The sequence below is a fragment of the Trachypithecus francoisi genome, unplaced genomic scaffold (genome assembly GCF_009764315.1).
Source record: "Trachypithecus francoisi isolate TF-2019V2 unplaced genomic scaffold, Tfra_2.0 Lachesis_group3, whole genome shotgun sequence".
Taxonomy (NCBI): domain Eukaryota; kingdom Metazoa; phylum Chordata; class Mammalia; order Primates; family Cercopithecidae; genus Trachypithecus; species Trachypithecus francoisi.
Genome location: NW_022681468.1, coordinates 12465569 through 12488561, shown reverse-complemented (window position 1 = coordinate 12488561; position 22993 = coordinate 12465569). Strand labels below are relative to the sequence as shown.

The 22993-nt window shown below is 52.3% G+C and overlaps 1 protein-coding gene across 3 annotated transcripts; it reads right to left on the bottom strand.

Annotated features, from left to right (window-relative positions):
- Window positions 1–10239: 10239 nt before the first annotated feature.
- SERPINA1 (serpin family A member 1) lies at window positions 10240–22654 on the bottom strand. 3 transcript variants are annotated; one of them, XM_033191474.1, is made up of 6 exons: window positions 20595–20780; window positions 20338–20441; window positions 14363–15012; window positions 12761–13031; window positions 11378–11525; window positions 10240–10531 (listed from the first exon to the last, which is right to left on the bottom strand). In XM_033191474.1, exons 3-6 carry the CDS (start codon window positions 15006–15008, stop codon window positions 10340–10342), a joined length of 1257 nt encoding a protein of 418 aa, XP_033047365.1. In that variant the 5' UTR covers window positions 15009–15012; window positions 20338–20441; window positions 20595–20780; the 3' UTR covers window positions 10240–10339. The 3 variants fall into 3 exon arrangements, with proteins under 3 accessions (XP_033047365.1, XP_033047366.1, XP_033047367.1); XM_033191475.1 differs by lacking the exons at window positions 20338–20441; window positions 20595–20780 and adding an exon at window positions 22327–22654; XM_033191476.1 differs by lacking the exon at window positions 20338–20441 and having other exon boundaries at window positions 20595–20760.
- Between the last annotated feature and the right edge of the window lie 339 nt (window positions 22655–22993).

Here is a 22993-nt window from a genome sequence, read left to right as displayed (position 1 = left end):
TACTGCTCTTGGCCAGACCCAGAGGACGTCAGGGCTCCCGATCCTGGCCGTGTGGACATACTGGGCTGGGCAGTGCTATGCTGTGGGGGACTCTGCCGTGCATCCTAGGATGTTTGACAACATTCTCAATAAAACCAGTCAGGTAGCGACCCTCAACTCACAGGGATGATGACCAACCATCCCCTGGCCTTGCTAATTGCCCCCTGTGGAGCTGCCCTGGGGTGGGGGCTCAGATCACCCTGGCTGTCTTGAAGGTCTCCTCTTGCCTGATTGGACAGAAGCTTCTCTCCTTTCAGACCGGACTTAAGTCAAGTGAGGCCCAGCTGAATCTGCCTGGGCCCAGGCCATGTGGGATGCCCATTCCTCTGGGCTGAGGGCCCTGTTTAGGGTGCCCAGGATTGCATTGTGCCTGCTGTCCCAGGTCTCAGGAACCTACAGCCACTCTCCTCACTGACATGATGGAGCTCTGACATCCACAAGGTTCCTCCCGGACCCAGGGCTTAACGACAGCCCCCAGGGAGAGTCAGGGGCTGTGTCCACAGAGGAACCTGTGCTCCAGTCCCTGGAGCCTGGCCTGGACTTGCCCCACTATGGGTCAGGGGTCCCTGCCACACACGTGGGCTGAGGCACCTCCTGTCAGCTCAGGGGAGACTAAGGTATTGCTGGTTCCAGCCCTGGGCCTAACAGCAATACGGGACCCAGAGAGGCTGATCTCTCCAGAAAAACGTGAGTGTGTGGGAGAGGAAGTGGTAACAACAGGCCTGGCTTCTCATCCAGGCTCCGTCACTCACCAGCGATATAACCTCAGAAAAAGATTTCCACCTCTCCATCTTCCTTTTGAAATGGGAATATTGGGAGAATGAAGTGGAATCAATGTAAATATGAAGCTGGACAGTGGGAAGGGGCCTCAGAGGGGGAGGAGAGGGCTGGGTTTCGAACCCGCAAAGCCTTCAGGACCTGTGAGGGCCCAGCAGGTAGAGAAGGGGACCATGAACCAGGTAGGAGAGAGGGAAGAGGGGACTGAAAAGGTCCTCAGGCCATCAGAGAGGTTAATGAATTCACCTCGCTCGCCCTTTCAGGCCAGGAGTTCTAACCAAGCACTCAAGGGCAGAGGCCCCTGGGGGCAGGAAGGTGGGGCCTGGAGAGCAGTGGGGAGAGGACACAGTGTCCTCTGGAATCTGGGTAACAAGCTCTGAAGGGCCAGAGCTAAAAGGGCACCCCTCCTCCTCTGAGGCCCTTAGGGAGTGGCCATGGGGTCCACCAGGGTCTTGGACGCTGGCTCAGGCTGGAGGTTCGAAGGAGCAGGGTAAAAAAAGAGAGCCTGGCTGGGCGCATTGGCTTATGCCTGTAATCTCAGCACTTTGGGAGGCCAAGGCGGGTGGACCAGCTGAGGTCAGGAGTTCAAGACCAGCCTGACCAACATGGTGAAACCCGGTCTCTATTAAATACACACACACACACACACACACACACACACACACACAAATTAGCTGGGCTTGGTGGCGCATGCCTGTAATGCCAGCTACCTGGGAGGCTGAGGCAGGAAAATCACTGGAGCCCGGGAGGCAGAGGTTATAGTGAGCCAAGATTGTGCCACTGCACTCCAGCCTGGACAACAGAGGGAAACTCCGTCTCAAAAAAAAAACAGGAAAAGCAAAAAGGAAAAAGGAGCCTGAGGCAGAGGGGCCTGTTGGAGAGCAAGGGGGCATCCCTAAGGCTGAATGCCTCTACAGTTGGAGACACAGGTGAACACCAGGACTCCACAGGGGAGTCCCAGCCTGGGCAGGAGAAGGGGAAAATCACACCCGACTAAGTCCCCCAGCTCTTACCCTCTGTAGGGGCCCACCCTGTGCTGGGCACTTTGTGAGAGATGCAATTCCATCCCCCAACTCACTCTGCCCCTCAGGATCACCAAGGTTCAACGTCTGGGTTCAGATCCTCGCTCTGGCCAAGAGGAGCTAAAACTCTGTGTGCCTCAGTTTCCTCCTGTGTGAAGTGCAGACAATAATTCAGGCAGGGAGGCTCACCGTGCTCTCTCCCAGTGTCAGCTCCAGAGGAGGCTGAGAGAGAACTCCTCACCCAGCGCAGCCTGTGGGTTCCGCAGAGAGGCTCGCTGCGCTGCCTTGCACACAGGCCACCCCCACGCACTCTCAGGGCTTCTTGTGCTCATGGGCCAGGCTTGGGGGGTGTGGGAATGTTCAGTACCTGTGTCCAGGAACCCTCTGTCCCGGAAATCAGCCTGGGGCTCCTCCAGCTCCTGCCCTGTTGTTTGTCTCCAGTGAGTCCGATCTCACCCGAGGGTCTCGCTGTTCTTCCCTGGATGGGCTCAGTCCAGCAGAACCAGCCTGTGCTGTGCAGCCATGTGGGAGTGTGGGTGGAAGGAAGCCCCATGGCCATGCAAGATCCAGGTTCCTCTCTCCTTGACCCGCCCTCTGAGAAGTGAGGAGAGGAGTCAAGGAATTCGTACATGCTAGGGGCCTAGAACTGTGCCTGACCCTTGGAAGATGCCCAGTAATTGCCAGCTGCCTGAAGTCACCAGGCTTGTGTCTACCAAGACCCTGGCCTGGGAATCTCTCACCAGGAGCTGGAATTTGTGTTACTTGGCCTTCCTAGTCCATTTGTCTGGGCACTTAGGGTGGTGACACCAGCTGCCAAGCACCACCCAAGGTCTCCTGGGTGTGACTGGGAAGGACTCATTCTCTCCACCCCAGTGAGGGGTCCTTGTTTCAGAAGAAAGTGAGTTAGACCCCCTCATTCTCGCTACATCTGCGTCTGTTTCATGTAACACACACAGTCACAGACACACACCGACTCAGAGACACACAATCACAGAAACACATAGACACACCCTCAGTCTAGACAGAAACACCTAGAGACAGAGACACGTGCACTCAGGCACACACACACACAGACACACACACAAACAAGGAAAGACATTACAGTTATGCGCCAACACACAGAGACACACACACACAAAGACACATTGACATATAACATCACACAGAGACACAGATACTCAGATGCGCACTCTCTCTCTCTCACACACACACACACACACACACACACACACGGTGGAGCCCCTCTCTTCCTGGGCCATACAGACACCACAAAAGGCCACACACCTGACTTCCAGCACCTCAGGGCCCGGGCCTGGCAGGGAGGGAAGCTGTTGCCATGACCCCGGCGGTCACCTGCAGACACCCTGTTCAGCAGGCCAAGGGCAGTGATTCTCTGCTAGTGAGAGCAGGAGGCTCAGGATGGTGGCTTGTCTATGTCACTCAGTGTCACAGCGTTCCACCTGCACTCAGGCTGGGGTGGGCCCTCCTGTGGTGACTGACGCCAGGCTACATCTCCTAGCAGCTCTGTGAGCTCCCTAAATCACCGATTTCTCTGACCCTCTGTTGACCACCTGTAAGTGAACCTGATAATACCTGCCTTACCGCTCCTCATGGGGACATAGCTTCCAAGACAGAACTTTGTGAGTTGTAAGAAACTGCAAACCTTGTTAGCCACCTTGATGGAGAAGATAACGAGAACGAGCTCCCGCCCCTTGGGAGGGGCTCCCAATAAGCCCGGGTCAGCCATGTTCACTTCAGTATAAGGCAGTCTGTTTTATTCCTTTCCCTGGGCTAAGAGAGAAATCGCAACTGCGCCCCGGGGGAAGGAATAGGATGAAACGGTAGTGGTGGGAGTGCTCGGTGGGAGTGCTCGGGAGAAGGTGCCTGCTGTACAGAGAGACTCCAGGCTCAGCGAGGGGCCTGTCTTCCTGCCGCCCCTCCTCAGGAGGCCAAGGCTGTCTCTGTCTGGAACAGGGGACATGGGACCCAGACACCATTGCAGGGTGAGCTTACAAAGGCCACCTATATCCCGTTCCTGAGGCTACACACAGGTCACCTCTGAAGTCACTTTTTCTGCAGAATCTGCCTGATAGTCGGGGTTTTGCCCTCATTTCCATTTTGCTCTCACCTGGAGAGGCTTCCTGTTGGAGGGGCTGTGAGTCTGCACCCCCCAGGGGGCGCACCCACCTCTAGATCTGGCCCTGGCTCTGCTGTGCCACTCCCTGAGAGAGCGACCCCACCATTTCTCTCCGTCCCCTGGCGGGGGGAGTTTCTCCCAGGCTCGGAGCTTTGGTGCTGCTGGCCCTCCACCTCCAACCCTCTTCCTTCTCCTTCTGCACCTCGGCCCTTCCCGACATCCCAGTGCGGTCTTTGGGTTGGGCTTCCACAGCTCTCCTTGCTGGCGCTTCCTTCACACTCATTTCATTCCTTCCCTCTTCCGGCCCCATCATCCCCTCACTGGTAAAGAAGGGCCTTCTACAGGCTCAACAGCGCCCCCCAGAGGTATGTTACCATCTATGGGAAAAATGTCCTTGCAGATGTCATTAAGGATCTTGATAGAAGACAATCCAGGTGGGCCCTAAATGCTATTGCAGGTATCCTCTTGAGGGGAAGGGGGAGGGAGACCTGACAGAGATGGAGGAAGAGGGGACAATGTGACAACAGAGTCCGCGACTGGAGGGGCAACAAATCAAGCAATGCCGGCAGCCACCAGAAATTGCAAGAGGAAGAAGTGGCACATCCCCTAGAGCCTCCAAGGGCACTCGGCCTTCCTGACACTTTGACCTTGTCCCAGTGATTTCTGGCCTCCAGAACTGTGAGAGAATGCATTTCTATTGGAAACCACGGAGCTCGTGGTGATCAGCTACGGCAGCCACAGGGGCTCACACGGGGTCCTCACCTCTGCTGCTTCTGCCGCAGTCTCCACGCGTCGGTCTCAATGTGAGGTGTGAGTTTTAAGAGCAGCCTGGGCCCTTTCCCTGTGCCTCCCCTGCCCCAGATCAGGAGTGGGCACAGGGCACACAGGTGAAAGGCTGATGTGGGGCTGGCCTGAAGCCTTTAGAGCTTTACAGAATGTCAGAACTGCAGGGACCTCAATGCTCACATTCTCTGGTGAGGAAACTGAGGCTCGGGGAGGGGATGTCCCCGGTGTCAGGTGGCACATTAGTGGTAGACCTGGTAAAAGATCCCAGGCTGACTCCCAGCTCAGGATCATTGGTAACAAACGCGTGATTATCTGTAATTTATTCCTCTGTTAGTTCCTTGCCAGAGCATTGGGCGATGGGAGAAGGTAGCCACACCACTCAACTAATATTTTTGGAATCTACAGTATTCATTAATGTTTCATGGTCATTTAAGTAGCAGCACTTTTTTAGGGTGATGCTTTGCACGTTAATCCATGAAAGTAACCTAGGAGTTAGGTATTATTTTACCTGTCTTGCAGGTGAGGGCGCTGAGACACAGACAGCTGTAACAGCCCACTCCGGACTGTATGCTAAGGAGAAGGTGGAGTTGGGATTCCTGTGTTCTTTGCACTTTGCTAAGAAGCCCTTAGCAATTTCATCCTAATATTTTAATGCTGAAGGACACTTGCTTGATCAATCTCAGAACGTATTTTGAGGGTATTAACTGCCAATTAAAAGGAAAAAAAAGTTTTTTTACTTAATACACACTGCTGACTTTGTTTGCTCCCCGTGCCCTCTGTCAAGGAAGCCCAACAGAGTTTAAACACAATTCTGTTAGCTCTGATTGTTCATTCGTTTTTGCTGGTGTCGTTCCTAAATCATCCCAAACAGTGAGCACTTCAATTCTGGAAAATCAGCTTTGACTTCTGAGAGCAAATGCCCCTGGAAGCTGTTGGCTAACACTGCGTGGGGTGGTGGCCGTCCCCTTGCTGGCTTGAGCCTCTTTTAGTCTCTCCTGTGTGGCTCAGCACTCACATCCCCACCCTTTCCTGCTCACCACCGGATCTGGGCTTATTTCTGCATGGCCTGTGCTGAGTACCTTGTAATTAGAACTTTCTAATGGGGTTTCCTTGTGGGAGTTCCTTTAGCTTTCCTTGTGTTTTTCAGATCTTAGTCACCCTCCCAGGCTTGCATAGTAGGTGAAGACTTATTTGATGCATTTCACGAATTCTGGTTATATCGGTCAGGACGGGCAAGGATTGTGCTGCAGCAATCAAGAAGCTCACAGCTCAGTTCTTCAAACCTTTAGCAAGGCCTGATTCCTCACCCACTCTATTTTTTCCATGTGGGATGAACAGAGGGGCTTTACCCACCCTGGGGACACAGCAACCAGGTTGAAGGAGGTTTCAGCTCCTCACTTCCCTGCTCCAGACCATCTGACTCTAGTTCCTTTCATCATTCCTGATGTCACGATTTCAATAGAAAGTGTGATACCAATGACAGTTATCAGAAAACTCCTATGTTGCCATTGAAGCGTCTGCTGTCAGCGTCTTCCCAACTTGGATAATCAGCCCCTCTGCCCTGCCCAAGTGCCACCCATTTAAGGAAAAGGACAAACGGATACGACATGTTATTTTTTTCTTTCTGATAAAGCTGATATTGGAGGGTGAGGCTTATGCCTGTTGGGATTTGGGCTTCTAAAACCTGACCTCTCATGCTGGTCAGCTTCACCACCTCCAGCAATGGGAGATTCAGGCCCGGTCTATCCTTGGCTCCACAACTAGGCCAGAGGAAGATTTCTAGGCTGCATGGGACAAGGACAAGGAACTTTAGAGAAACAAGTCATTTCATCGAGACCTCAAATTCGATTTACATTTTGCAGATGAGGAAACTATGGCACAGAGAAGTTGAGGAACTTCCCTGAGATCACACAGCCTGCCCTCTCCCGTATGATGCAGAAGTGAGACTCCTGCTTTTCTGGGTTGCTGCCTGGGTCCCTGCTGGGGAGGGAGTTTGCCTCAGTGGTGGTGCCGTTCTCTGACTTCTCTACTCAGGGTCATTCCATTTGTCCTTTTAGAACTGACCCGGGTTCCTGCAGAAGCTGTCCCTGGCTCTGAGTCCTGCCGTGTGCCTTGTTCACTCCACTGCCTGTGAATTTTCCAACCGAGAACAATACAAAGGCCTCAGCCTTTCAAGGAGCCCTTGGGGTGTTTGAGGTCATCTGTGGGTGTATACTGACCATTTCTCACGCCTCTGGAAAGGTCCTGGGTTGCACCCTGACCCTCTCCACCCAGATCCATGGACGCACGTCTCATTTATTCACCATTCCCTACTGCCGTAGACCAGCATTCTCCCAGGGACGGACCTGGGTTTCATCTCTCTATCCCCCATACGCAGCTCATGTTTGCTTGTTTGTTGTTTGAATAAATGCTCCCTGCTTGGATTTATGGGAGGAGCAAGTTGCTCCTGGGAAGGAGATCAGCGTATAATCTGTATTTCCCATTTCTGGTGTGAGAACCTGGAAGCTCCCTGACTATTGTCCTCTTAACAAATGGGGCTCACAGGGTGCCCCCTGTCTGGCAGAGCTTGCACTTCAAACCAAGGCTTCCTTTATTTAGGCTTAAAATCTAAAATTCGTGTGTTCTCTCCTCTGCAAACTCCTAGGTGGGGTAAAAGGTCATGACTCTAAGGTTCCCGGCTGAGCTCGAAGCTGTTTTCTGTGTTTCCTTCTCATCTGTTTCAGGGCAGGATGAGGTTCCTGCCTGCAGTGGGAAACTGACTCAGAACACCCAGGATGCCCCGCAGCTTGGCCTTCAGCTGCTGTTAGAGCACAGCAGGTTGACACAGTGTGGTTCTGGAGGATGGAGTTTTTATCGTGATCCCATATGGACTGAGGAAGTGTGTGCAGTTGGGGACAGCCAGGCCTAAGAGCGGAGAAGTCCTGCCTTCCAGGCCCACACTGGACAGAGCATTTGACCTGCTGGGCCTCAGTTTCCCCATGTGTACTTTGGGGATAATGATTCCTAGGCTGAGTCCTGCAGGACCTGTCTGGAGGATCACATTAGACAGTGAATACATTTTTTAAAAAACTCTGGAAGATACAGTGAAGCTGAGGTCTTATGGCTGTCGCCTCATGGACTTGTGACATGTATTTGTCTTCCTCCTAATGAGGTTGTCATGACGCTCTGCCCACCCCTGAGTGATCCCTGTTGATTCCCACGGGAGCCCAGGAATTCCTCTGGGAGCTTATGCTAGTTTGAATGGAGTCTCTCCCAACCAGACTGTCAACTCATGTGTGACAGACAATTCTTCAAAGTAAAACGATGGTGTCTAAGGTGATGCCCTCAACACTGCAGCCTCCTTCCCTGTCCTGGCTGCTCCGGAAAGCCCACTTGTCTTTGACTCTGCCCCTGTTCTCCTACCAAATGTCAGTTAAATAAGAGGAGTCCTGTGGGTCGTCCAAGGCCACGGGCTGTGTCAACATCTGGTGGATGAGCTTCTGCTCACCACCTTCAGCTCAGGGCCTGCTCCACATTGGGAGGAGGGCGTTTTTCTCATGAAGTGTGCTAGGCGTGAGCTGTGGGCCACCAGCAACTCTTATGGTTTAAGGTGGAATTAGCTCTGCAGAAGTTTAGCGTGACCCTCAAAGGGGAGAGTGTAGTGAGGTGGTGTGGTTCAGAGGAACGAGTAGCCCATCAAGCCAGCTTTGCCACTTATGAACTATGTGACATGGGAGACCAGCAGCCTCTCTGAGCCTCAGTTTCCTCATGTGTAGATTTGGAGTTTCAGAGCACAGCGGATCTACTCACACATCACAGTGCTGCTACAGTGATTAAATGAGAAATAGCCAGGGAGGTTCTTCATAGGGATGTCTGATTCACAGAAAGCTAATAAATGCAAGAAATGTAGTTCTATTTATTCTCTGCTCTAATAGGTGTAAACGTTGTTTTATTATCTGACTTGAACATCTTACCAACTCAAAGGCAGGTCTTACTGGCAATGACTGTGACTCAGAGAGGTTTGGCTACTTCACGAAGGTCACACAGCTGGCAGGGGGAAAAGTCAGAACTTGGATACCGGTCTTCAGACTCTCAGGTCTGGTGTCATCCTAGGAGGCTCAGTGACGGTCATATCTTTAATATATTTGTGGAGAGTGAAAGGCTGTCACTGAGTAAGCTTAAGAGAACAGGAGACTTGTGTGGGAAACAGTGGGTATCCATTGATTAGACTGAATCATGTTGAATTGCTAATTTCACCATTTTGAACTACAAAAATCACTATTTGGTATGACTCAACCTCATCCTTTAAGCACACATTCATGACAGTGAGTGGTTAGACAGGGATTCCAAGATGAGTTTGGGATGGGTCGGTGCCTTCCACAGGACAAGGCAATTCCTGGTAGAGACAGAGGGAGCAGCCTGTCCTTCAGCTGGGGGCTCAGGGGACCTCCTGGCTGCTGTGCCCTTTAGCAGGGCCTTGGAGGATGGAAGGACCCTCCTGGCCCTTACCACAAAGACTATTCAGGAACAGCCTTCTGCCATGGCACTGGAGCTGCGGCTGCTCTCTGAAGACTGCAGGGACAGCAACAGGCACAAAGAAGTCAGGCTGCGTGTGGCCCCAGTCAGGACTCAGGGGAGAAAGGGAGGGGTTGCAGGGGTCAGTGGGTGCTGTGCTTCCTCTCCCATAGCTGGGGAATCCTTGCAATGGCCTTCCTGAGCCATCAGCAGGCCTATGGCCACATGACTAGAGAGGAGAAGGGATAGAGGGTAATGGTCTTCTGGGGACTGCTGGGCCTGGTTGAGTCTGAGGAGGAGATAGAGAAAAAGAAGCAGAGACCCTCCTCTTCATCTGGGGAGAAGGGACCTGATTCTAAACGGAGATATGTGAGGCAGTATGGGGCAGCGATGGAAGGACAAGGGCAGAATAGGTGTCCTTGTCACCTCGTGGAGAATGGGCTTCAGGGGGATTCTGCTTCAGTCATTTTCCAGAAGTGCCCAAGAGGTGCAGGGCCTAAGCCTGGTTAGGTGACAGTGGGACAAGAAGAGGACACGGTCCTCTCTCTTTTCTTATTGCAGATGCCACAGAACAGGGCTAGGGCATGATCAGGCAGTTCTCGGGCCCCCAGGAGGGCAGCCTTGGGGTGGGCACAGCCAGCCCAGGCAGGATGAGGAACCCTGGGTGGCGGAGAGTGGGGGATGAGCAGGGGGACATGAAGATGCTTGGAGGAACCTGGGGTCATGGGCTGGTATCTGATTCCTCCCCTGTGATTCCTTCTTAGGGACTCCAAGACAGGACAAGGAAGACTGGAGCTCTCCAGAAACAGATGGGCCCAGGTTCGTAAGCTGAGGATTCAGCCCCCTCCATCCTGGCCCAGCATATGCCTGCCCAGCCAGATGCTCCATGAACACAGTTCAGGGGGTCCGGAGACAGCACTGTGACCTGGAGCCCACACACAGCCTCAGCAGGCAAAGGAAGACTCAGAGACAACAGGGGAGGGGTTTGCAGTCACACGCAGGCAGGGACCAGCTCAACCCTTCTTTAATGTCATCCAGGGAAGGGGCCAGGGATGGAGGGGAGGGGCTGAGGAGTGACAGGCAGTTATGTCTGGGTGGGATTCACCACTTTTCCCATGAAGAGGGGGGACTTGGTATTTTGTTCAATCATTAAGAAGACAAAGGGTTTGTTGAACTTGATCTCCGGGGGAACAGACATGGGTATGGCCTCAAAAATTGTGGCCCCAGCAGCTTCAGTCCCTTTCTCGTCGATGGTCAGCACAGCCTTATGCACGGCCTGGAAGGGAGAGAAGCAGAGACATGTTCTAAGGCTGAGTTGTGCCCCAGCCCAGGCCTCGAGCAAGGCTCATGTGGACACCTCCCAGGAAGTGTTCACTCAGGCCTTTCTCCCACTGCACGGCCCTGGCCCTGCACATCCTCTCCCTCCCTGTCACACAGGCCTTGCTCCTCCTCCAGGCTTTGGCTGACAGGGCTGGCTCTCCTCTGTCCATCTTCCCGACAAGCGCCTATGCCCCTGCTCAGGGTGCACCCACAACTCAGAACGGGGAAGAGCATCGCCACTCCACATCTGCCTCCAGGGCTCTCTCCTTTCTAGTACATAGCTTGAAGCCCCTCGAGGACATGGACCCTGACAGTGACCTTCACAGTGCCCACACCCCAAGACAACGCAGCCGTTCACGGAACTGCAGTTGTTCTTTGGTCACCTTTAGTTTTCCAAAGTAAATGTCATCTTTAGCTGACACCATTCATTCATTCAGATACCAAATCTCACAGATGGAAGGAGTCACAAAGTCCTTTGAAGCAACTTAACCCAAACCTTTCTGTGTCAACATGGATAAATCAAGGCCCAATGTCTAGAAGGTCCTGGGCAAAGATGAAATTCAGGGTCGGTGACACAACCTCAAGGGAGGCCCTGAAAGTGCCAGCGTCACAGCAGGCCCCTGCCTGGCTTCGCCGTCTGACCACGTCCCACGTCAGTGAATCACGGGCATCCTCAGGAACTCAGCCTCGGTCTTCATTTGTTTCCCATGGCCCCTTCCTCAGCCTCAGGACAGAACTGCAGCCCCCATACATTGTTCCCTACAGATACTGGGGTGCAACAGGGTCATCAGGGTGATCTCACCTTGGAGAGCTTCAGGGGTACCTCCTCCGTGACCCCCGAGAGGTCAGCTCCATTGCTGAAGACCTTAGTGATACCCAGGGGGCCCAGGACTGTCTTCAGATCATAGGTTCCAGTAATGGACAATTTGGGTAAATATAAGTAGGCAGACCTGCCGTGCAGAAAAGAAATTCAAGGCATGGCACAGCATTCCTCTTGTTCTTCTGGGACCCACCACAGTGCAAGTGTTTTCTTTTCTGATTATTTCTGCCACTTATTCCTGTGTCCTCCACCCACTCTAAGATGGGAACTTGGCTTTGGTTTGTTCTACTATTAGCTCTTCTACATTGAGTCAAAGAATGTTAACATCAAATGAATCATGAAGGCTTGAAATGCCACCTCCTTTGAGATTCTAGGTGTACTGGAAGCATGTCTCATCCTGCCCTATAGTGTTTGGTCACTGGGCCCCCAGCCGGAAACATCCCCAGGACCCTATACCCAGAGGAATACGGGCTGGTGGCAGTGCCACCAGAAGACTGACCACACCAGGCTGAGTGCTCCCCTCTTGTTTTCCATGGGGAGACAGAGCCACCCTGAGCAGGGTCTGGTGTGAGCGGGCAGCCTGGCTCTGGGCTCTCTGATCAGTTACCCTGTCAGCCTCCTTGTTCTTTCTCAACCCCTGGAGCAGGGACTCAGGAGGTGCTGGCGTGAAACAAAGGAATTCCAGCTTCAATTCCTATTATGAACTCAACACCTTTTGTATTTTCATCTTGGTTTTACAGTGTACAAAATAAACTGGATCAGGAGGGCATGGGCATAATTACGAATGCACACAGATACGCTCATGTGTGGCTCCTATTCGAGTATCATTTACTACAGGGCACCCAATCTAACAGCACCGATAAAGTGAGAGAGAAACTCAAGCCTTCTGCTAACATGCCCTGGCTATTCCAATTTTGAACCTTGCTTTTCTGGGCCTAGCCACATAGGCTCTTCCCCCATCCCCATAGGGACATTCTACCCTTGAACTCCAAACTTCACTACTGCCTTTGCCAGGAAGCCCATCTGTTCCTTTTTGGTTCTGCCAGAACGTGTGGTGGTGCTGCTGTCCCTGCCCTGGACACTGGATATTGGGAAGGGACAGTGTCCACGCTGGAGTGGGAAGTTCCCAAGGATGAGACCTTTACCTCCTCATCCCTGGGTACTGTCCTCCTCATGGAACATGGCCGGCCCCACCTGAACTCAGTGGTGGCCTCATTCTGGAAGCCAAGTTTATGCAGAGTAGCAGTGACCCAGGGATGTAGTGTTCACCCTCTCCAACCCTCTGGTCAGTCCTGATGGGCCTCAGTCCCAATGTGGCTAAGAGGTGCGGGCAGCTTCTTGGTCACCCTCAGTTTGGGGAATCACCTTCTGTTTTCATTTTCCAGGAACTTGGTGACGATATCGTGGGTGAGTTCATTTTCCAGGTGCTGTAGTTTCCCCTCATCAGGCAGGAAGAAGACGGCGGTGGCGTTGCCCAGGTATTTCATCGGCAGCACCCAGCTGGACAGCTTCTCGCAGTGGTGGATGTTAAACATGCCTAAACGCCTCATCATGGGCACCTTCACAGTGGTCGCCTGGTCCACGTGGAAGTCCTCTTCCTTGGTGGCCTCGACCTCAAAGGGTCTCTCCCATTTGCCTGGAGAGAGAGGGTAAGGTGGGCATCAGTAGGGGTGGGTGAAGGTTTGGAAGAGTGTGGCAGAATAAAGGAGCCATCAGTCCCCTCCCTGAGAAGCCCTGAACCCCCTTGATGACACACATCCCTCAAGCCTCAGCTTCATCATCTGTAAAAGGTGCTAAAACCAACCATCCAAGCTGCCAAAACGGTCTGTGTGGAGATAATTCAAAACTAGAGGAAGATGCAGAATTTCTACATCTCGGAGATGTAAGGCTAAGAGATGCCATCCTGACTGTGCATTTTTATTGGAATCGTATGTTTATTTGAGGGTGTCTTGGATATTACGTATAAAATGTTGGAGCATCAGGCATATTTGTTACCTCCTGTCTAAGGCTCCCTGCCTCTTGTTAACTGGCAGCTCAGTTATTCATTCAGGGCAAACATTCTGCTTACTATTCCTGAGAGTTTTCTTTATCCCCTGGTTTGGCAGGGGAAATGCAGATGCCTAGGCAGCCTCCCCTCTCCCATGCCAAGAGAGCTTCACCATCGAGGCATGCAGAGTGGACAGGGGGCCTCAGGGACCCCTGATTCCAGCTTTCTCACTGGACAGAAGGAGGAGACTGGGGCTGGAGAGGGACCGGGGCCTGCCCTAAGCCACAGCAGAGCCAGGATCTCAGTTGTGCTGACTGCAGCTTGGCTGCTCTCCACTGACCCTCCTTTGCCTCAAGAACATTTTAACCCCTCAGGGGCAGGAAGGCAGCCTGAGATACAGAAGAGTCCACCACCTGCTGTATGCCACGCTGTTCCCAAGGTGTTTGTCACTTGTTTAATCCTAAAAAAAACCCGACAGCAAGGATGGTATTTTGTCCATGCTAAGATGGGAAATTAGCACCTCAAGGAGGTAGAACGCATTGTTCTTTGTCAAAAGCTAATAGTGGTTGAGGCAGGATTTGAACCCAGGTCTTTCAGACTGCAAAACTGATACTCATTCTGGGACACTAGAGTAGTCTAAAGTACATTCCATGAAACTATCACTTTATGCAGTATATTACAATTTGTTCTATAGTTCTAAGCATTATATATTCTACATATACAGTACACACAAGGACATTAAAGGCTCTGAAAAGTTCTGCAGAGCTGTCAGAGGTTTTGACAATTTAATCTATTATTCCCTCAAATTACTCAATGATGGAAAACATTTTAGTGTTTGTGTGTAGAAAATTGAAGAGCCCACACTGACATGCATTGCTATAGCCCATAATGCATTGCCAAGGAGAGTTCAAGGGATGATGGTTTGAGAATATTTTTGGTTGTTTCTATGGGAACAGCTCAGGCTGGTTTTGCAACCTTACCTTTAAAGAAGATGTAATTCACCAGAGCTAAAACTGTGTCACTGTCAAGCTCCTTGACCAAATCCACAATTTTCCCTTGAGTTCCCTTCTCCACGTAATCGTTGATCTGTTTCTTGGCCTCTTCGGTGTCCTCAAAGTTGACAGAGAAGGCTTCTGAGTGGTACATTTTTTTGACATCCTCCAAAAACTTATCCACTACCTTCAGGCTCTTGTTGAGGAACAGGCCATTGCCGGTGGTCAGCTGGAGCTGGCTGTCTGGCTTGTTGAGGGTACGGAGGAGTTCCTGGAAGCCTTCATGGACCTGAGCCTCCGGAATCTCCGTGAGGTTGAAATTCAGGCCCTCCAGGATTTCACTGTGAGTGTCAGCCTTGGTCCCCAGGGAGAGCATTGCAAAGGCTGTAGCGATGCTCACTGGGGAGAAGAAGATATTGGTGCTGTTGGACTGGTGTGCCAGCTGGCGATATAGGCTGAAGGCGAACTCAGCCAGGCTGGGGGTGATCTTGTTGAAGGTTGGGTGGTCCTGATCATGGTGGGATGTATCCGTCATCTGGGCAGCATCTCCCTGGGGATCCTCAGCCAGAGAGCTGGCGAGCAGGCAGCACAGGCCTGCCAGCAGGAGGACGCCCCACGAGACAGAAGATGGCATTGTCCTGCAAGATAGAGACGGGGGGCCAAGCCCCGAGTCAGGGCACATGATGACTCCCAGTGACCCGGGATTGACACCACGTGGAAGTGCCTAAGGCTTATTAAACCAGCCTGTGCCAAGTACTTGCCGACATCAGTAACACTGAAAGAATCAGAAGAACAGCAAAATGTATGTAGTGCTTACCATATGCCAAGCACTGTTCTACGTGCGCACATGTGTTAACTCATTGCTTTCTTATAACAATCCTGTGAGGTGCTGATGCTACTATGCTTCTTTTTCAGATGAAGAAACCAAAGCCAGAGAGATTAGGCCAGCTATTCAATGTCACTGAGGAAGCAAAGTAGCAGAAGCAGAATCCTACATCTAGGTCCTGCGCCCAGGCTCTGGATAGCTCCACTTACATCTGCAAGGACCCTAAGATGCAAGTGGTACAGCCATTGTTTTACAAAAGAAGCAAATGAGGCATGAGAAGAGGAATGGGCCTGGCCCCGATTATCCAGGAATCGGGCCAGATCAGAATGAAGAATCACGTCAAGCTAGAAGCCCTTGGAGGGCTTCTATCTAATCCCACTGTTTAGTGGCCAGGGACACTGCTGCACAGAAGGGAAATGCATCTTGCAGAATGGCACCAGCTAGAGCATGGTGGGGCTGTGATTAAATTCCCTGGGAGCTGTTGCCCCCCAACACTCACAAGGATCCTCAGCCCTTAGGGTTTTTTTCCTAAGAGAGGGGGCTGTCCCCACAATGCTCTGTGGTCCCAGCCACAAGAATAGGCTGATGTCCCTGCAGTCAGCTCACCTGCCATCTGGATCACCAATGGTGTCCCAGTTCTGGGCTCTTGCTGTCAGGGACTTTAGAGAAGCTCATCTCTCCTTTAAAGCAGGGCTTTGTGCTGCTTTAAAGGAGATGGGGGTGGTGGGAAGTGAAAAAACATCTCTTTTAGCTTCAGATAGACTTGGGATCTAATCTGACTCTGTCACTTTCCAGGTGTATGAGCCAGGACAAGTCATTTATCTCCCTGGTCCTCATTTTGCCTCATACATAAAGTGAGGCTGTTGGAAGAATTTAGTGAAATAAGTCTAGACACCAAACCTTACATCAAAAGGATCTGAGAGGGCAACCCTTTTGAGGGAGGGGTTGGAAGGTGTTGCAAATTCCAAGCCTTCAGGTGATATTCCAGTGAGGAATACATGTTTCATAGCTGGAGCTGAGACAATAGGGAATGGTGGGGCTTGTGGCTGAACCAGCGAGAGCAGGCTCTGCTGAGCCGTGGTCAAAGTCAGTGTCATCCACAGCAACACAGAGCGTGCCCTGTCCCACAGTGCTCCTTCTACTCCAGATATGCCCAGACTTTGGACCACCAATCTGCAGCCCCCTAAGTAGAACCTGCTGTCTACACAGATGGGAAAACTGAGGTCCTAGCTGAGGAGAATATGCCTGGCAGCCACATAGTTAACTACTGGTCACAAAACTAAAATCATCATCTTAACAAAATACAAAGAAAATGGTGTCCTTGAATTTGGGAAATGAAACACTGGAGAAAAAAGTTGGAAATAACAAATATTGAGATTCATTGACCCCCGCCCCGGACTGTTAAAAGTTTCTTTCCAATAAAGCAACAAAATGAAGCATAAAGCTGGTTTCTCTCTACCACCTTTCTCCTGGCCCTCTTACCTCTAAGTAATCCAAATGGAACAGACCACACACTACATAATATGTGTTTGTAGTTTTCTTCAACTAGCTAGTGTTGTTAGAACTGAAGACGGTGCTAAAATTAGTGCTGTATATTTCCATCTCCCTTAGGTTTCTCTTTCACTTCCCAACTGGATTTTGTGCAGTCCTTCATGGTTTATGGAAATTCCCCCATCATTACAGGGCTCCGAGGTCAGGAGGGAGTTGGGCCTCTGCAGGGTGGGGACACTGAATATGCTGAGTGGCCTTAGGGCCAGAAGTTGTGGCTTCTAGTCCTGGCAGGGCCATCACTATCCACTTGGCCTTGAGTAAGCATCCCCTGGTCCTGGGGCCTCACTCTCCCCAGTTGTGCAAAGTGGGGCTGGGAGAAGACCTCACTGGGGTCCTCTGTACGCTAACATAGGATTTTTTTTTTTTTTTTTGAGACAGTCTCGCTTTATCCCCAAGGCTGGAGTGCAGTGGCATGATCTTGGCTCACTGAAACCTCTGCCTCCCGGGTTCAAGCAGTTCTCCTGCCTCAGTTTCCCAAGTAGCTGGGATTACAGGCGCATGCCACCCCGTCTGGCTAATTTTTGTATTTTTAGTAGAGATGAGATTTCACCATGTCGGCCAGGCAGGTCTTGAACTCCTGACCTCTTGATCCGCCTGCCTCGGCCTCCCAAAGTGCTGGGGTTACAGGCGAGAGTCACTGCACCCAGCCAGGATTCTTGGTTAGAATGGCATCTGGGTTCGATGTAGCAAAACAGATGGAGAATTTCCGTGGCTAGGCCTGAGGAGAGGCGCCCTCCTAGACAGGGGGCTGCTGGGCTCAAAGGAGGTGGTGAGGCTGGTGCAGGGAGGGTGGAGAGGGGGTGACAGCTGGGAGGAGCGCATTTCCCCACACCCATCCATCTTTCCTGGCGTCACATCACCTACTCTGGTTTCCTCCTTTCACAGTGAAGAGTTTGAAGCCCGGAGAGGGTCAGGGCCTTGTCGAGTCCATACAGCAAGTCAGTGACAAAGCTGGAACACGTCTTGGCTTTCCCAGCACTCAGATCACGGACTGAGACAGCTGTGCCCTCAAATCTCAGATGGTGAACGTCAGAATTGGGCTCTGACATTGGTCTCAAGCATAGTGTTGGGTTCATTATGCCTCCCAAGCTGTTCCTTATAGCATCAGGACTCCAAAACCTGCTCTCTCCTGGCCCTTCTATCAGAGGTAGTACCCTGCACCCCCAAAAGCTAGTGCCTGGGAGGGTGACTGGACAGGGGAAAGTAGATGGTCAAGTACCCCACGGTGTATGGACACTGAGGCCAAGCTTTAAACCAAAAGAATGAAGACTTCATGGTGACATTTCTGGAATTGGGGCAGATGGGAGCACTCTTTGCAGGGCCAGGGAGAGGGAAGCCAGCCACTTCCTGCCTAATCTCACACCCTTTCTACCCAGGAGCATAAAATAAGGGACCAAGAGCAACCCAGCAGGGTGCAGGGAAGAGAATCTCGCCTATGGTCAAACAACCTGTTGAAATGGGCAATAAATAAATCCAAGTGTGACCAGGCCCTGTCACTTACTGGCAGGGGTCCTGGGGTAAATTACTTCACTGCTTTGAGCATTGGCTTCAGAGCTGTACAGTGGAGAAAAGAATCCCTTGGACAGAGATGAGGAATAACCGATGTCATGCGCGAGTCGGCACCAGGTGCGGAAGCCCTCCCTGTACCTGCACACAGGTTGAGCTCCCGCCCGAGAGAGGGCAGATTTCTTCCTGGCCAGCTGCTGCACTCCCCAGGACCCACTTCAGCAGGAAGGGGCTCCTGCTCAGCAGTGAACAGCATCTGAGTTTGGCAAATTTTCCATCAAATTCTCCAAGTATTTGTTTACTGCCTGCTAGCTGCCTACCCCTATGCTAAGCAAACATCAACTTCAGTGTCACCATCATTGCCACACTTACTAACACCAGGCGATTTACAGGCACTATATCATCTAATCTGTCCTCAAAGCTTACCCTATGAGATGCAAATGATTAACCCTATTTTGTAGACAGAAAAATTGAGGCCCAAAGAGGATTCAATAACTCACTAAAAATCACAGAGCTACTTGCTTACAAAACTGAGATTTAATCCCAGATGTTTTGTCTGGGATTAAACAGATTTGACTGCAAAACCTGACATTTAATGGTCTCTGATACAAAGCTGAAGCCAGAAGTCTTGAATCAGAAGGCTTCAGAGGTGGCCTGGCTAAATGAAGAGGGGCAGCATCAGTTTGTGGCTAAAATTAGAGGCTCTCAGGCCAGAGTGCTCCAGATCAACTTGCTATTAGCTGTGTGACCTTGGACACGTTACTTAACCTCTCTCAACCTCAGTTTCCCGGAGATGAGAAAGGTGGACTTTGTCATACAGTTATTGTGAAATTAAATATGCACAAAATACCATGAAGTGCCTGGTGCACAGGAAGTTCTCAAGAATACCAGTCCTTGCCACTAGTGCTGCAGGTCTTTTAGAGGCGTTCTATGGGAAACTGGCCACCTTGGCCTTGGTCAGCTTTTTGACCCCTGTCTCCAAAACTCAGTGCAGGAAAAATTAAATTCTTCCAACACTCCAGAGATCAAGGTCGGGTGGGGTGAAGTGAGGGGACAGAGGTCAAAGTTTATCATGTTTGGCCCAAGAGAACAGAGAGGTTGAGCAACTGTCTGAAGTCACCGAGCATCAGAGAGGCCTCAAGTCCAGCCCAGGCTTCCTGCTCCCCATCCAGCGCCTGAGACCCGAGAGAAACGGTGAGCACTAGGGCCAGGCTCAGGATTTCGGGGCCTGGAGCCAGGTGCCTAAGCCCAAATTATGGATGGTGTGTGATTTGGGGCCAGTTATTAACCACTCGGTCCCCAACTTCCTCATCTGTAAAATGGGAATCACCCTGGTAACTGCCTTGGAGGGTTATGAGGCTTAATCGTGCACTGAGCTTAGCCGTGGCCTGGCACAGAGCGATTATTCAGGAACGCCAGCTTGAACCCTGGGTGATGGTGCCCCTCACAGCTTCCTGTCCTCCACTGGGACAGGAGGGCCCAGAGGTCCACAGTGCATGGGGAGACCCATCTTGATGTAAGGCTGAGGCCTGGCACAGGTCTGTTCCTGCTCATATCTGGAGGGGATGGAGAATGTGAGCCAGCGTTCCTCCCCACCCCTCTCTGGACCTTAACCTCCTCATCCATAGGAGGGGAAAAAGATGGGTGTCCAAGCAGTAGGAGAGGTGGTGAGGCTTACAGGAGACAACAGATAGGAACCCCCTGACAGACACAGGAGCTGCACAAACAGAAAGAAATGGCTGCGCTTCGTTGCCGTTGCTGTATCTTGGCTGGTGCCCCCCTCCTGGGGTGCCAGGACTGTGGAGCTAGACACCCTCATGCACTTCTGCTTACAAAAGCCAGTGTATCCGCCAGGTGGTACTGAGTGGGGACCGGGCAGGACTGGGAAGCACGACACAACCCTCATGGCTGCTATTATTACGACAATAGGAGCCCAGCTGTAGCCCTTCCATCTGCCCTGCACCTCAGCAGGCGGATACCCGCTCCACAACCCCCCTCCTGCCCCAGACCTGCTGCCTGCCTGGGCCGTGGGGGACTCAGAAGCCTCTCCAGAACCTCTCGCAGTGAAAGGCATACTCACGATTCACTGTCCCAGGTCAGTGGTGGTGCCTGAGGCTGAGGAGATAGAGCCCTGGCCTTGTCCGTATTTAAGCAGTGGATGCAGAGGGGCAATGGGGGAGGCTGCTGGTGAATATTAACCCAGATCACCCCAGTTACTGGAGGAGCAAACAGGGACTAAGTTCACAGGCTGGGCTCTGAGTCGCCCGCCCACGCTGTCCGGACACTGCCTGAGCAGCGTACAGCCTCCACTGCACGTACCAAAAGGAGTCATTGTACCTGGCTTAGAAACCACAGCGTCCTGTGTCCAAGGTGGAGGGGGTGGCGTGAGTCAGACAGTCGCTGGGAGAGTGCCACTTTGCTGGCCCTCCGCTCTCACTGCAGAATCCTTAGCGGCTGTTCCACTGGTAGCAAGATCTACCATTTACTGAGTCACCCCGAAATGCCTGATGCTGAAGACTGATGCCGCCCTGGGAGATCAGAGTGGGTTAGAGTCCATTTGACAGATGAGGAAACTGAGGCTCAGAGCAGCGAGGCTGCTCATCCGAAGTTACCCAGTCAGCCTTAGATACAAAAACCCTCTTGATTGTCCCGATGGAAAAATGGAGCATGACTGAGGCAGACACAAGCGTCAGGCTGGCATGGGAGACCATGAGACAGGGTAGAGATGGGAGAGCAAATCTGTAAAGAAGAGTGGTGCTGTCTCACACAGGCCGCTTCACCTCTTTCAACCAGGAAGTGTTTCACCTGCATCCTAGAGAGTTGGAAGTCTCATTGCCAAGCATGCTTGTGAAGTGCCTTGGGTGAAGTGCCTGGCACACAGCAGACTCTTTCTGTGGGTCTGCACAGCCCTCTGCTTAGCCTGCCCCGCAGGCTCCTCAGAGCAGGAGGAGGTTCAATTCTGACTAGCCTCAGGCCTGTTTCTGTTTTTGCTCCTGGAAAATCAGTGTGATGCGTATACAGCTTGGATTTTCTTTGGGAACACGGCCCCCACCCTGGGGTTGATGGAGGCCTTTGGGGACCACTGGGGGTGGAGGGAAGGGATGGTACAGGGTTGAGGCCAGTGGGGCCCCACTTGATTGCAATCCCTTTAAAAGCCTAAATCAGATTGCATCACCCTTTGTGCAATGCGCAAACTTGCTTGGGAGCTGGCGTACGTGCCGTGGATACTTGCAGAATGAATGGATGAGTGCGTTTTTGCCCCTTCTGTCATTCACCAGTCCCACTTACGCCTCCACCTTGGGGCTCTACCAGGCGAGTGACCCACAGGATCCTCCAGCACACATATTCAGACCAGGGAACCCACTTACTGGCTGTGAGGCCTCAGGTGAGTTGTTTAACTGCTCTGAGCTTCAATTTCCCCATCTGTAAAATGGGGACGGTGGACGGTATGTACCTTGTTGAGCTGCTGTGAGGATTAAAATGCAACAGTTCAAGGAAAGCTCAGAGCTGGGTGCTGGGTGTGCCTGGAAAGCCCCTTCTGATGCTGTCCTCCCTCCCCCATGTCAGGGGTCTCCCTGGTGTCACTGGGGTGGGGTGGGCCACATTTGAAGAGCTTTCCCCCAAGCAGTCTCTCATTCAGTTACCCTGTGGGGGGAGTAGGTACCACCCTCTTTTCAGGCAGTGGGAAACTGAGCTCAGACTCCCCTCCCCTTCTCTCTGAGCTTTCTTCCCTGCCAGCTCCATCCCCTGGCTTCAGGGCCCCTGTCCTTCCCCTGAGCTGGCTGAATGGATATTCTGCTACTCTACATCTACTCATAGCTCCAGTGCTGGGCTGTGGCTGAGGTCGCCTGCCCTCGGTACCTCCTGGGCTTTTCTTCCCCTCTCTGAGCCTTCGTTTTCCCATCTGTGCCATGACCCCCACTCCAAGCCCCACTGTCCCTCCCATCTGTGGAACTGAGTGAGCAGCAGCAGCATCGTCCCACTTTTCCTGCTCTCCTCAAGCTCTGTCTCCTCCAGCAGGCACAGGAGAGTGGCCTGGAGGCTGGCAGAAGGTTGCCGCCCCTCCTACCTGTAATTCCTGGCAGCAGTGGCTAGGCTTTCCTCAGAGTGCCGATCCCCTCCTCCTCCTTTGCTCTGCTCAGTACTCTGAGGGTTGCTGCGTGGAGGCAGTGCACGCCCTGGGCACAGGGCCCAGTTCCTGCCCACCCAGGAAGTCGGCCTCGGGTGGCAGGTGGCGGAGGTAATAGGTTGGGGAGGGGCGGGGAGCTTGGGCAGGAAGGGGCCTTGCCCGTTGCCAGGCAGACACAAGACTGGGCCCTCATAAACTCACAGAGCCCTGCATGTCACCTGTTCTACCCGCCCTGTCAGCTCTGTGACCCAGGATAAGTCACCCTCTCCCTTTGAGCTGCCGTAAAAGGTGCAGTCACACTGCCCAGAGGATTACTAGAAATGACAGGCCTTGCCCTCCTGGCACAGACCTGACACCAACATCTGGCAGGTTTCTGGGGCCAGTTACAGACGGAAGAGGACTGAGACACCTATGACATGCCCAGTGGGCAGCCCCGCGGCTGGGCAGGTCTGTGTGCACTGGGGAGGTGTGTGTCATAGGACCTGGCTGGGTGCAGAAGGGATTGCAGTGGGGAGCTGGGGCATTTGGAGGAGGAATGAAGAAAGCATGGGTGGGAGCAGGTGGGGCAAGTAAGGGACTCAGAATTTGGGGTCCTGTTCTTTTGGTT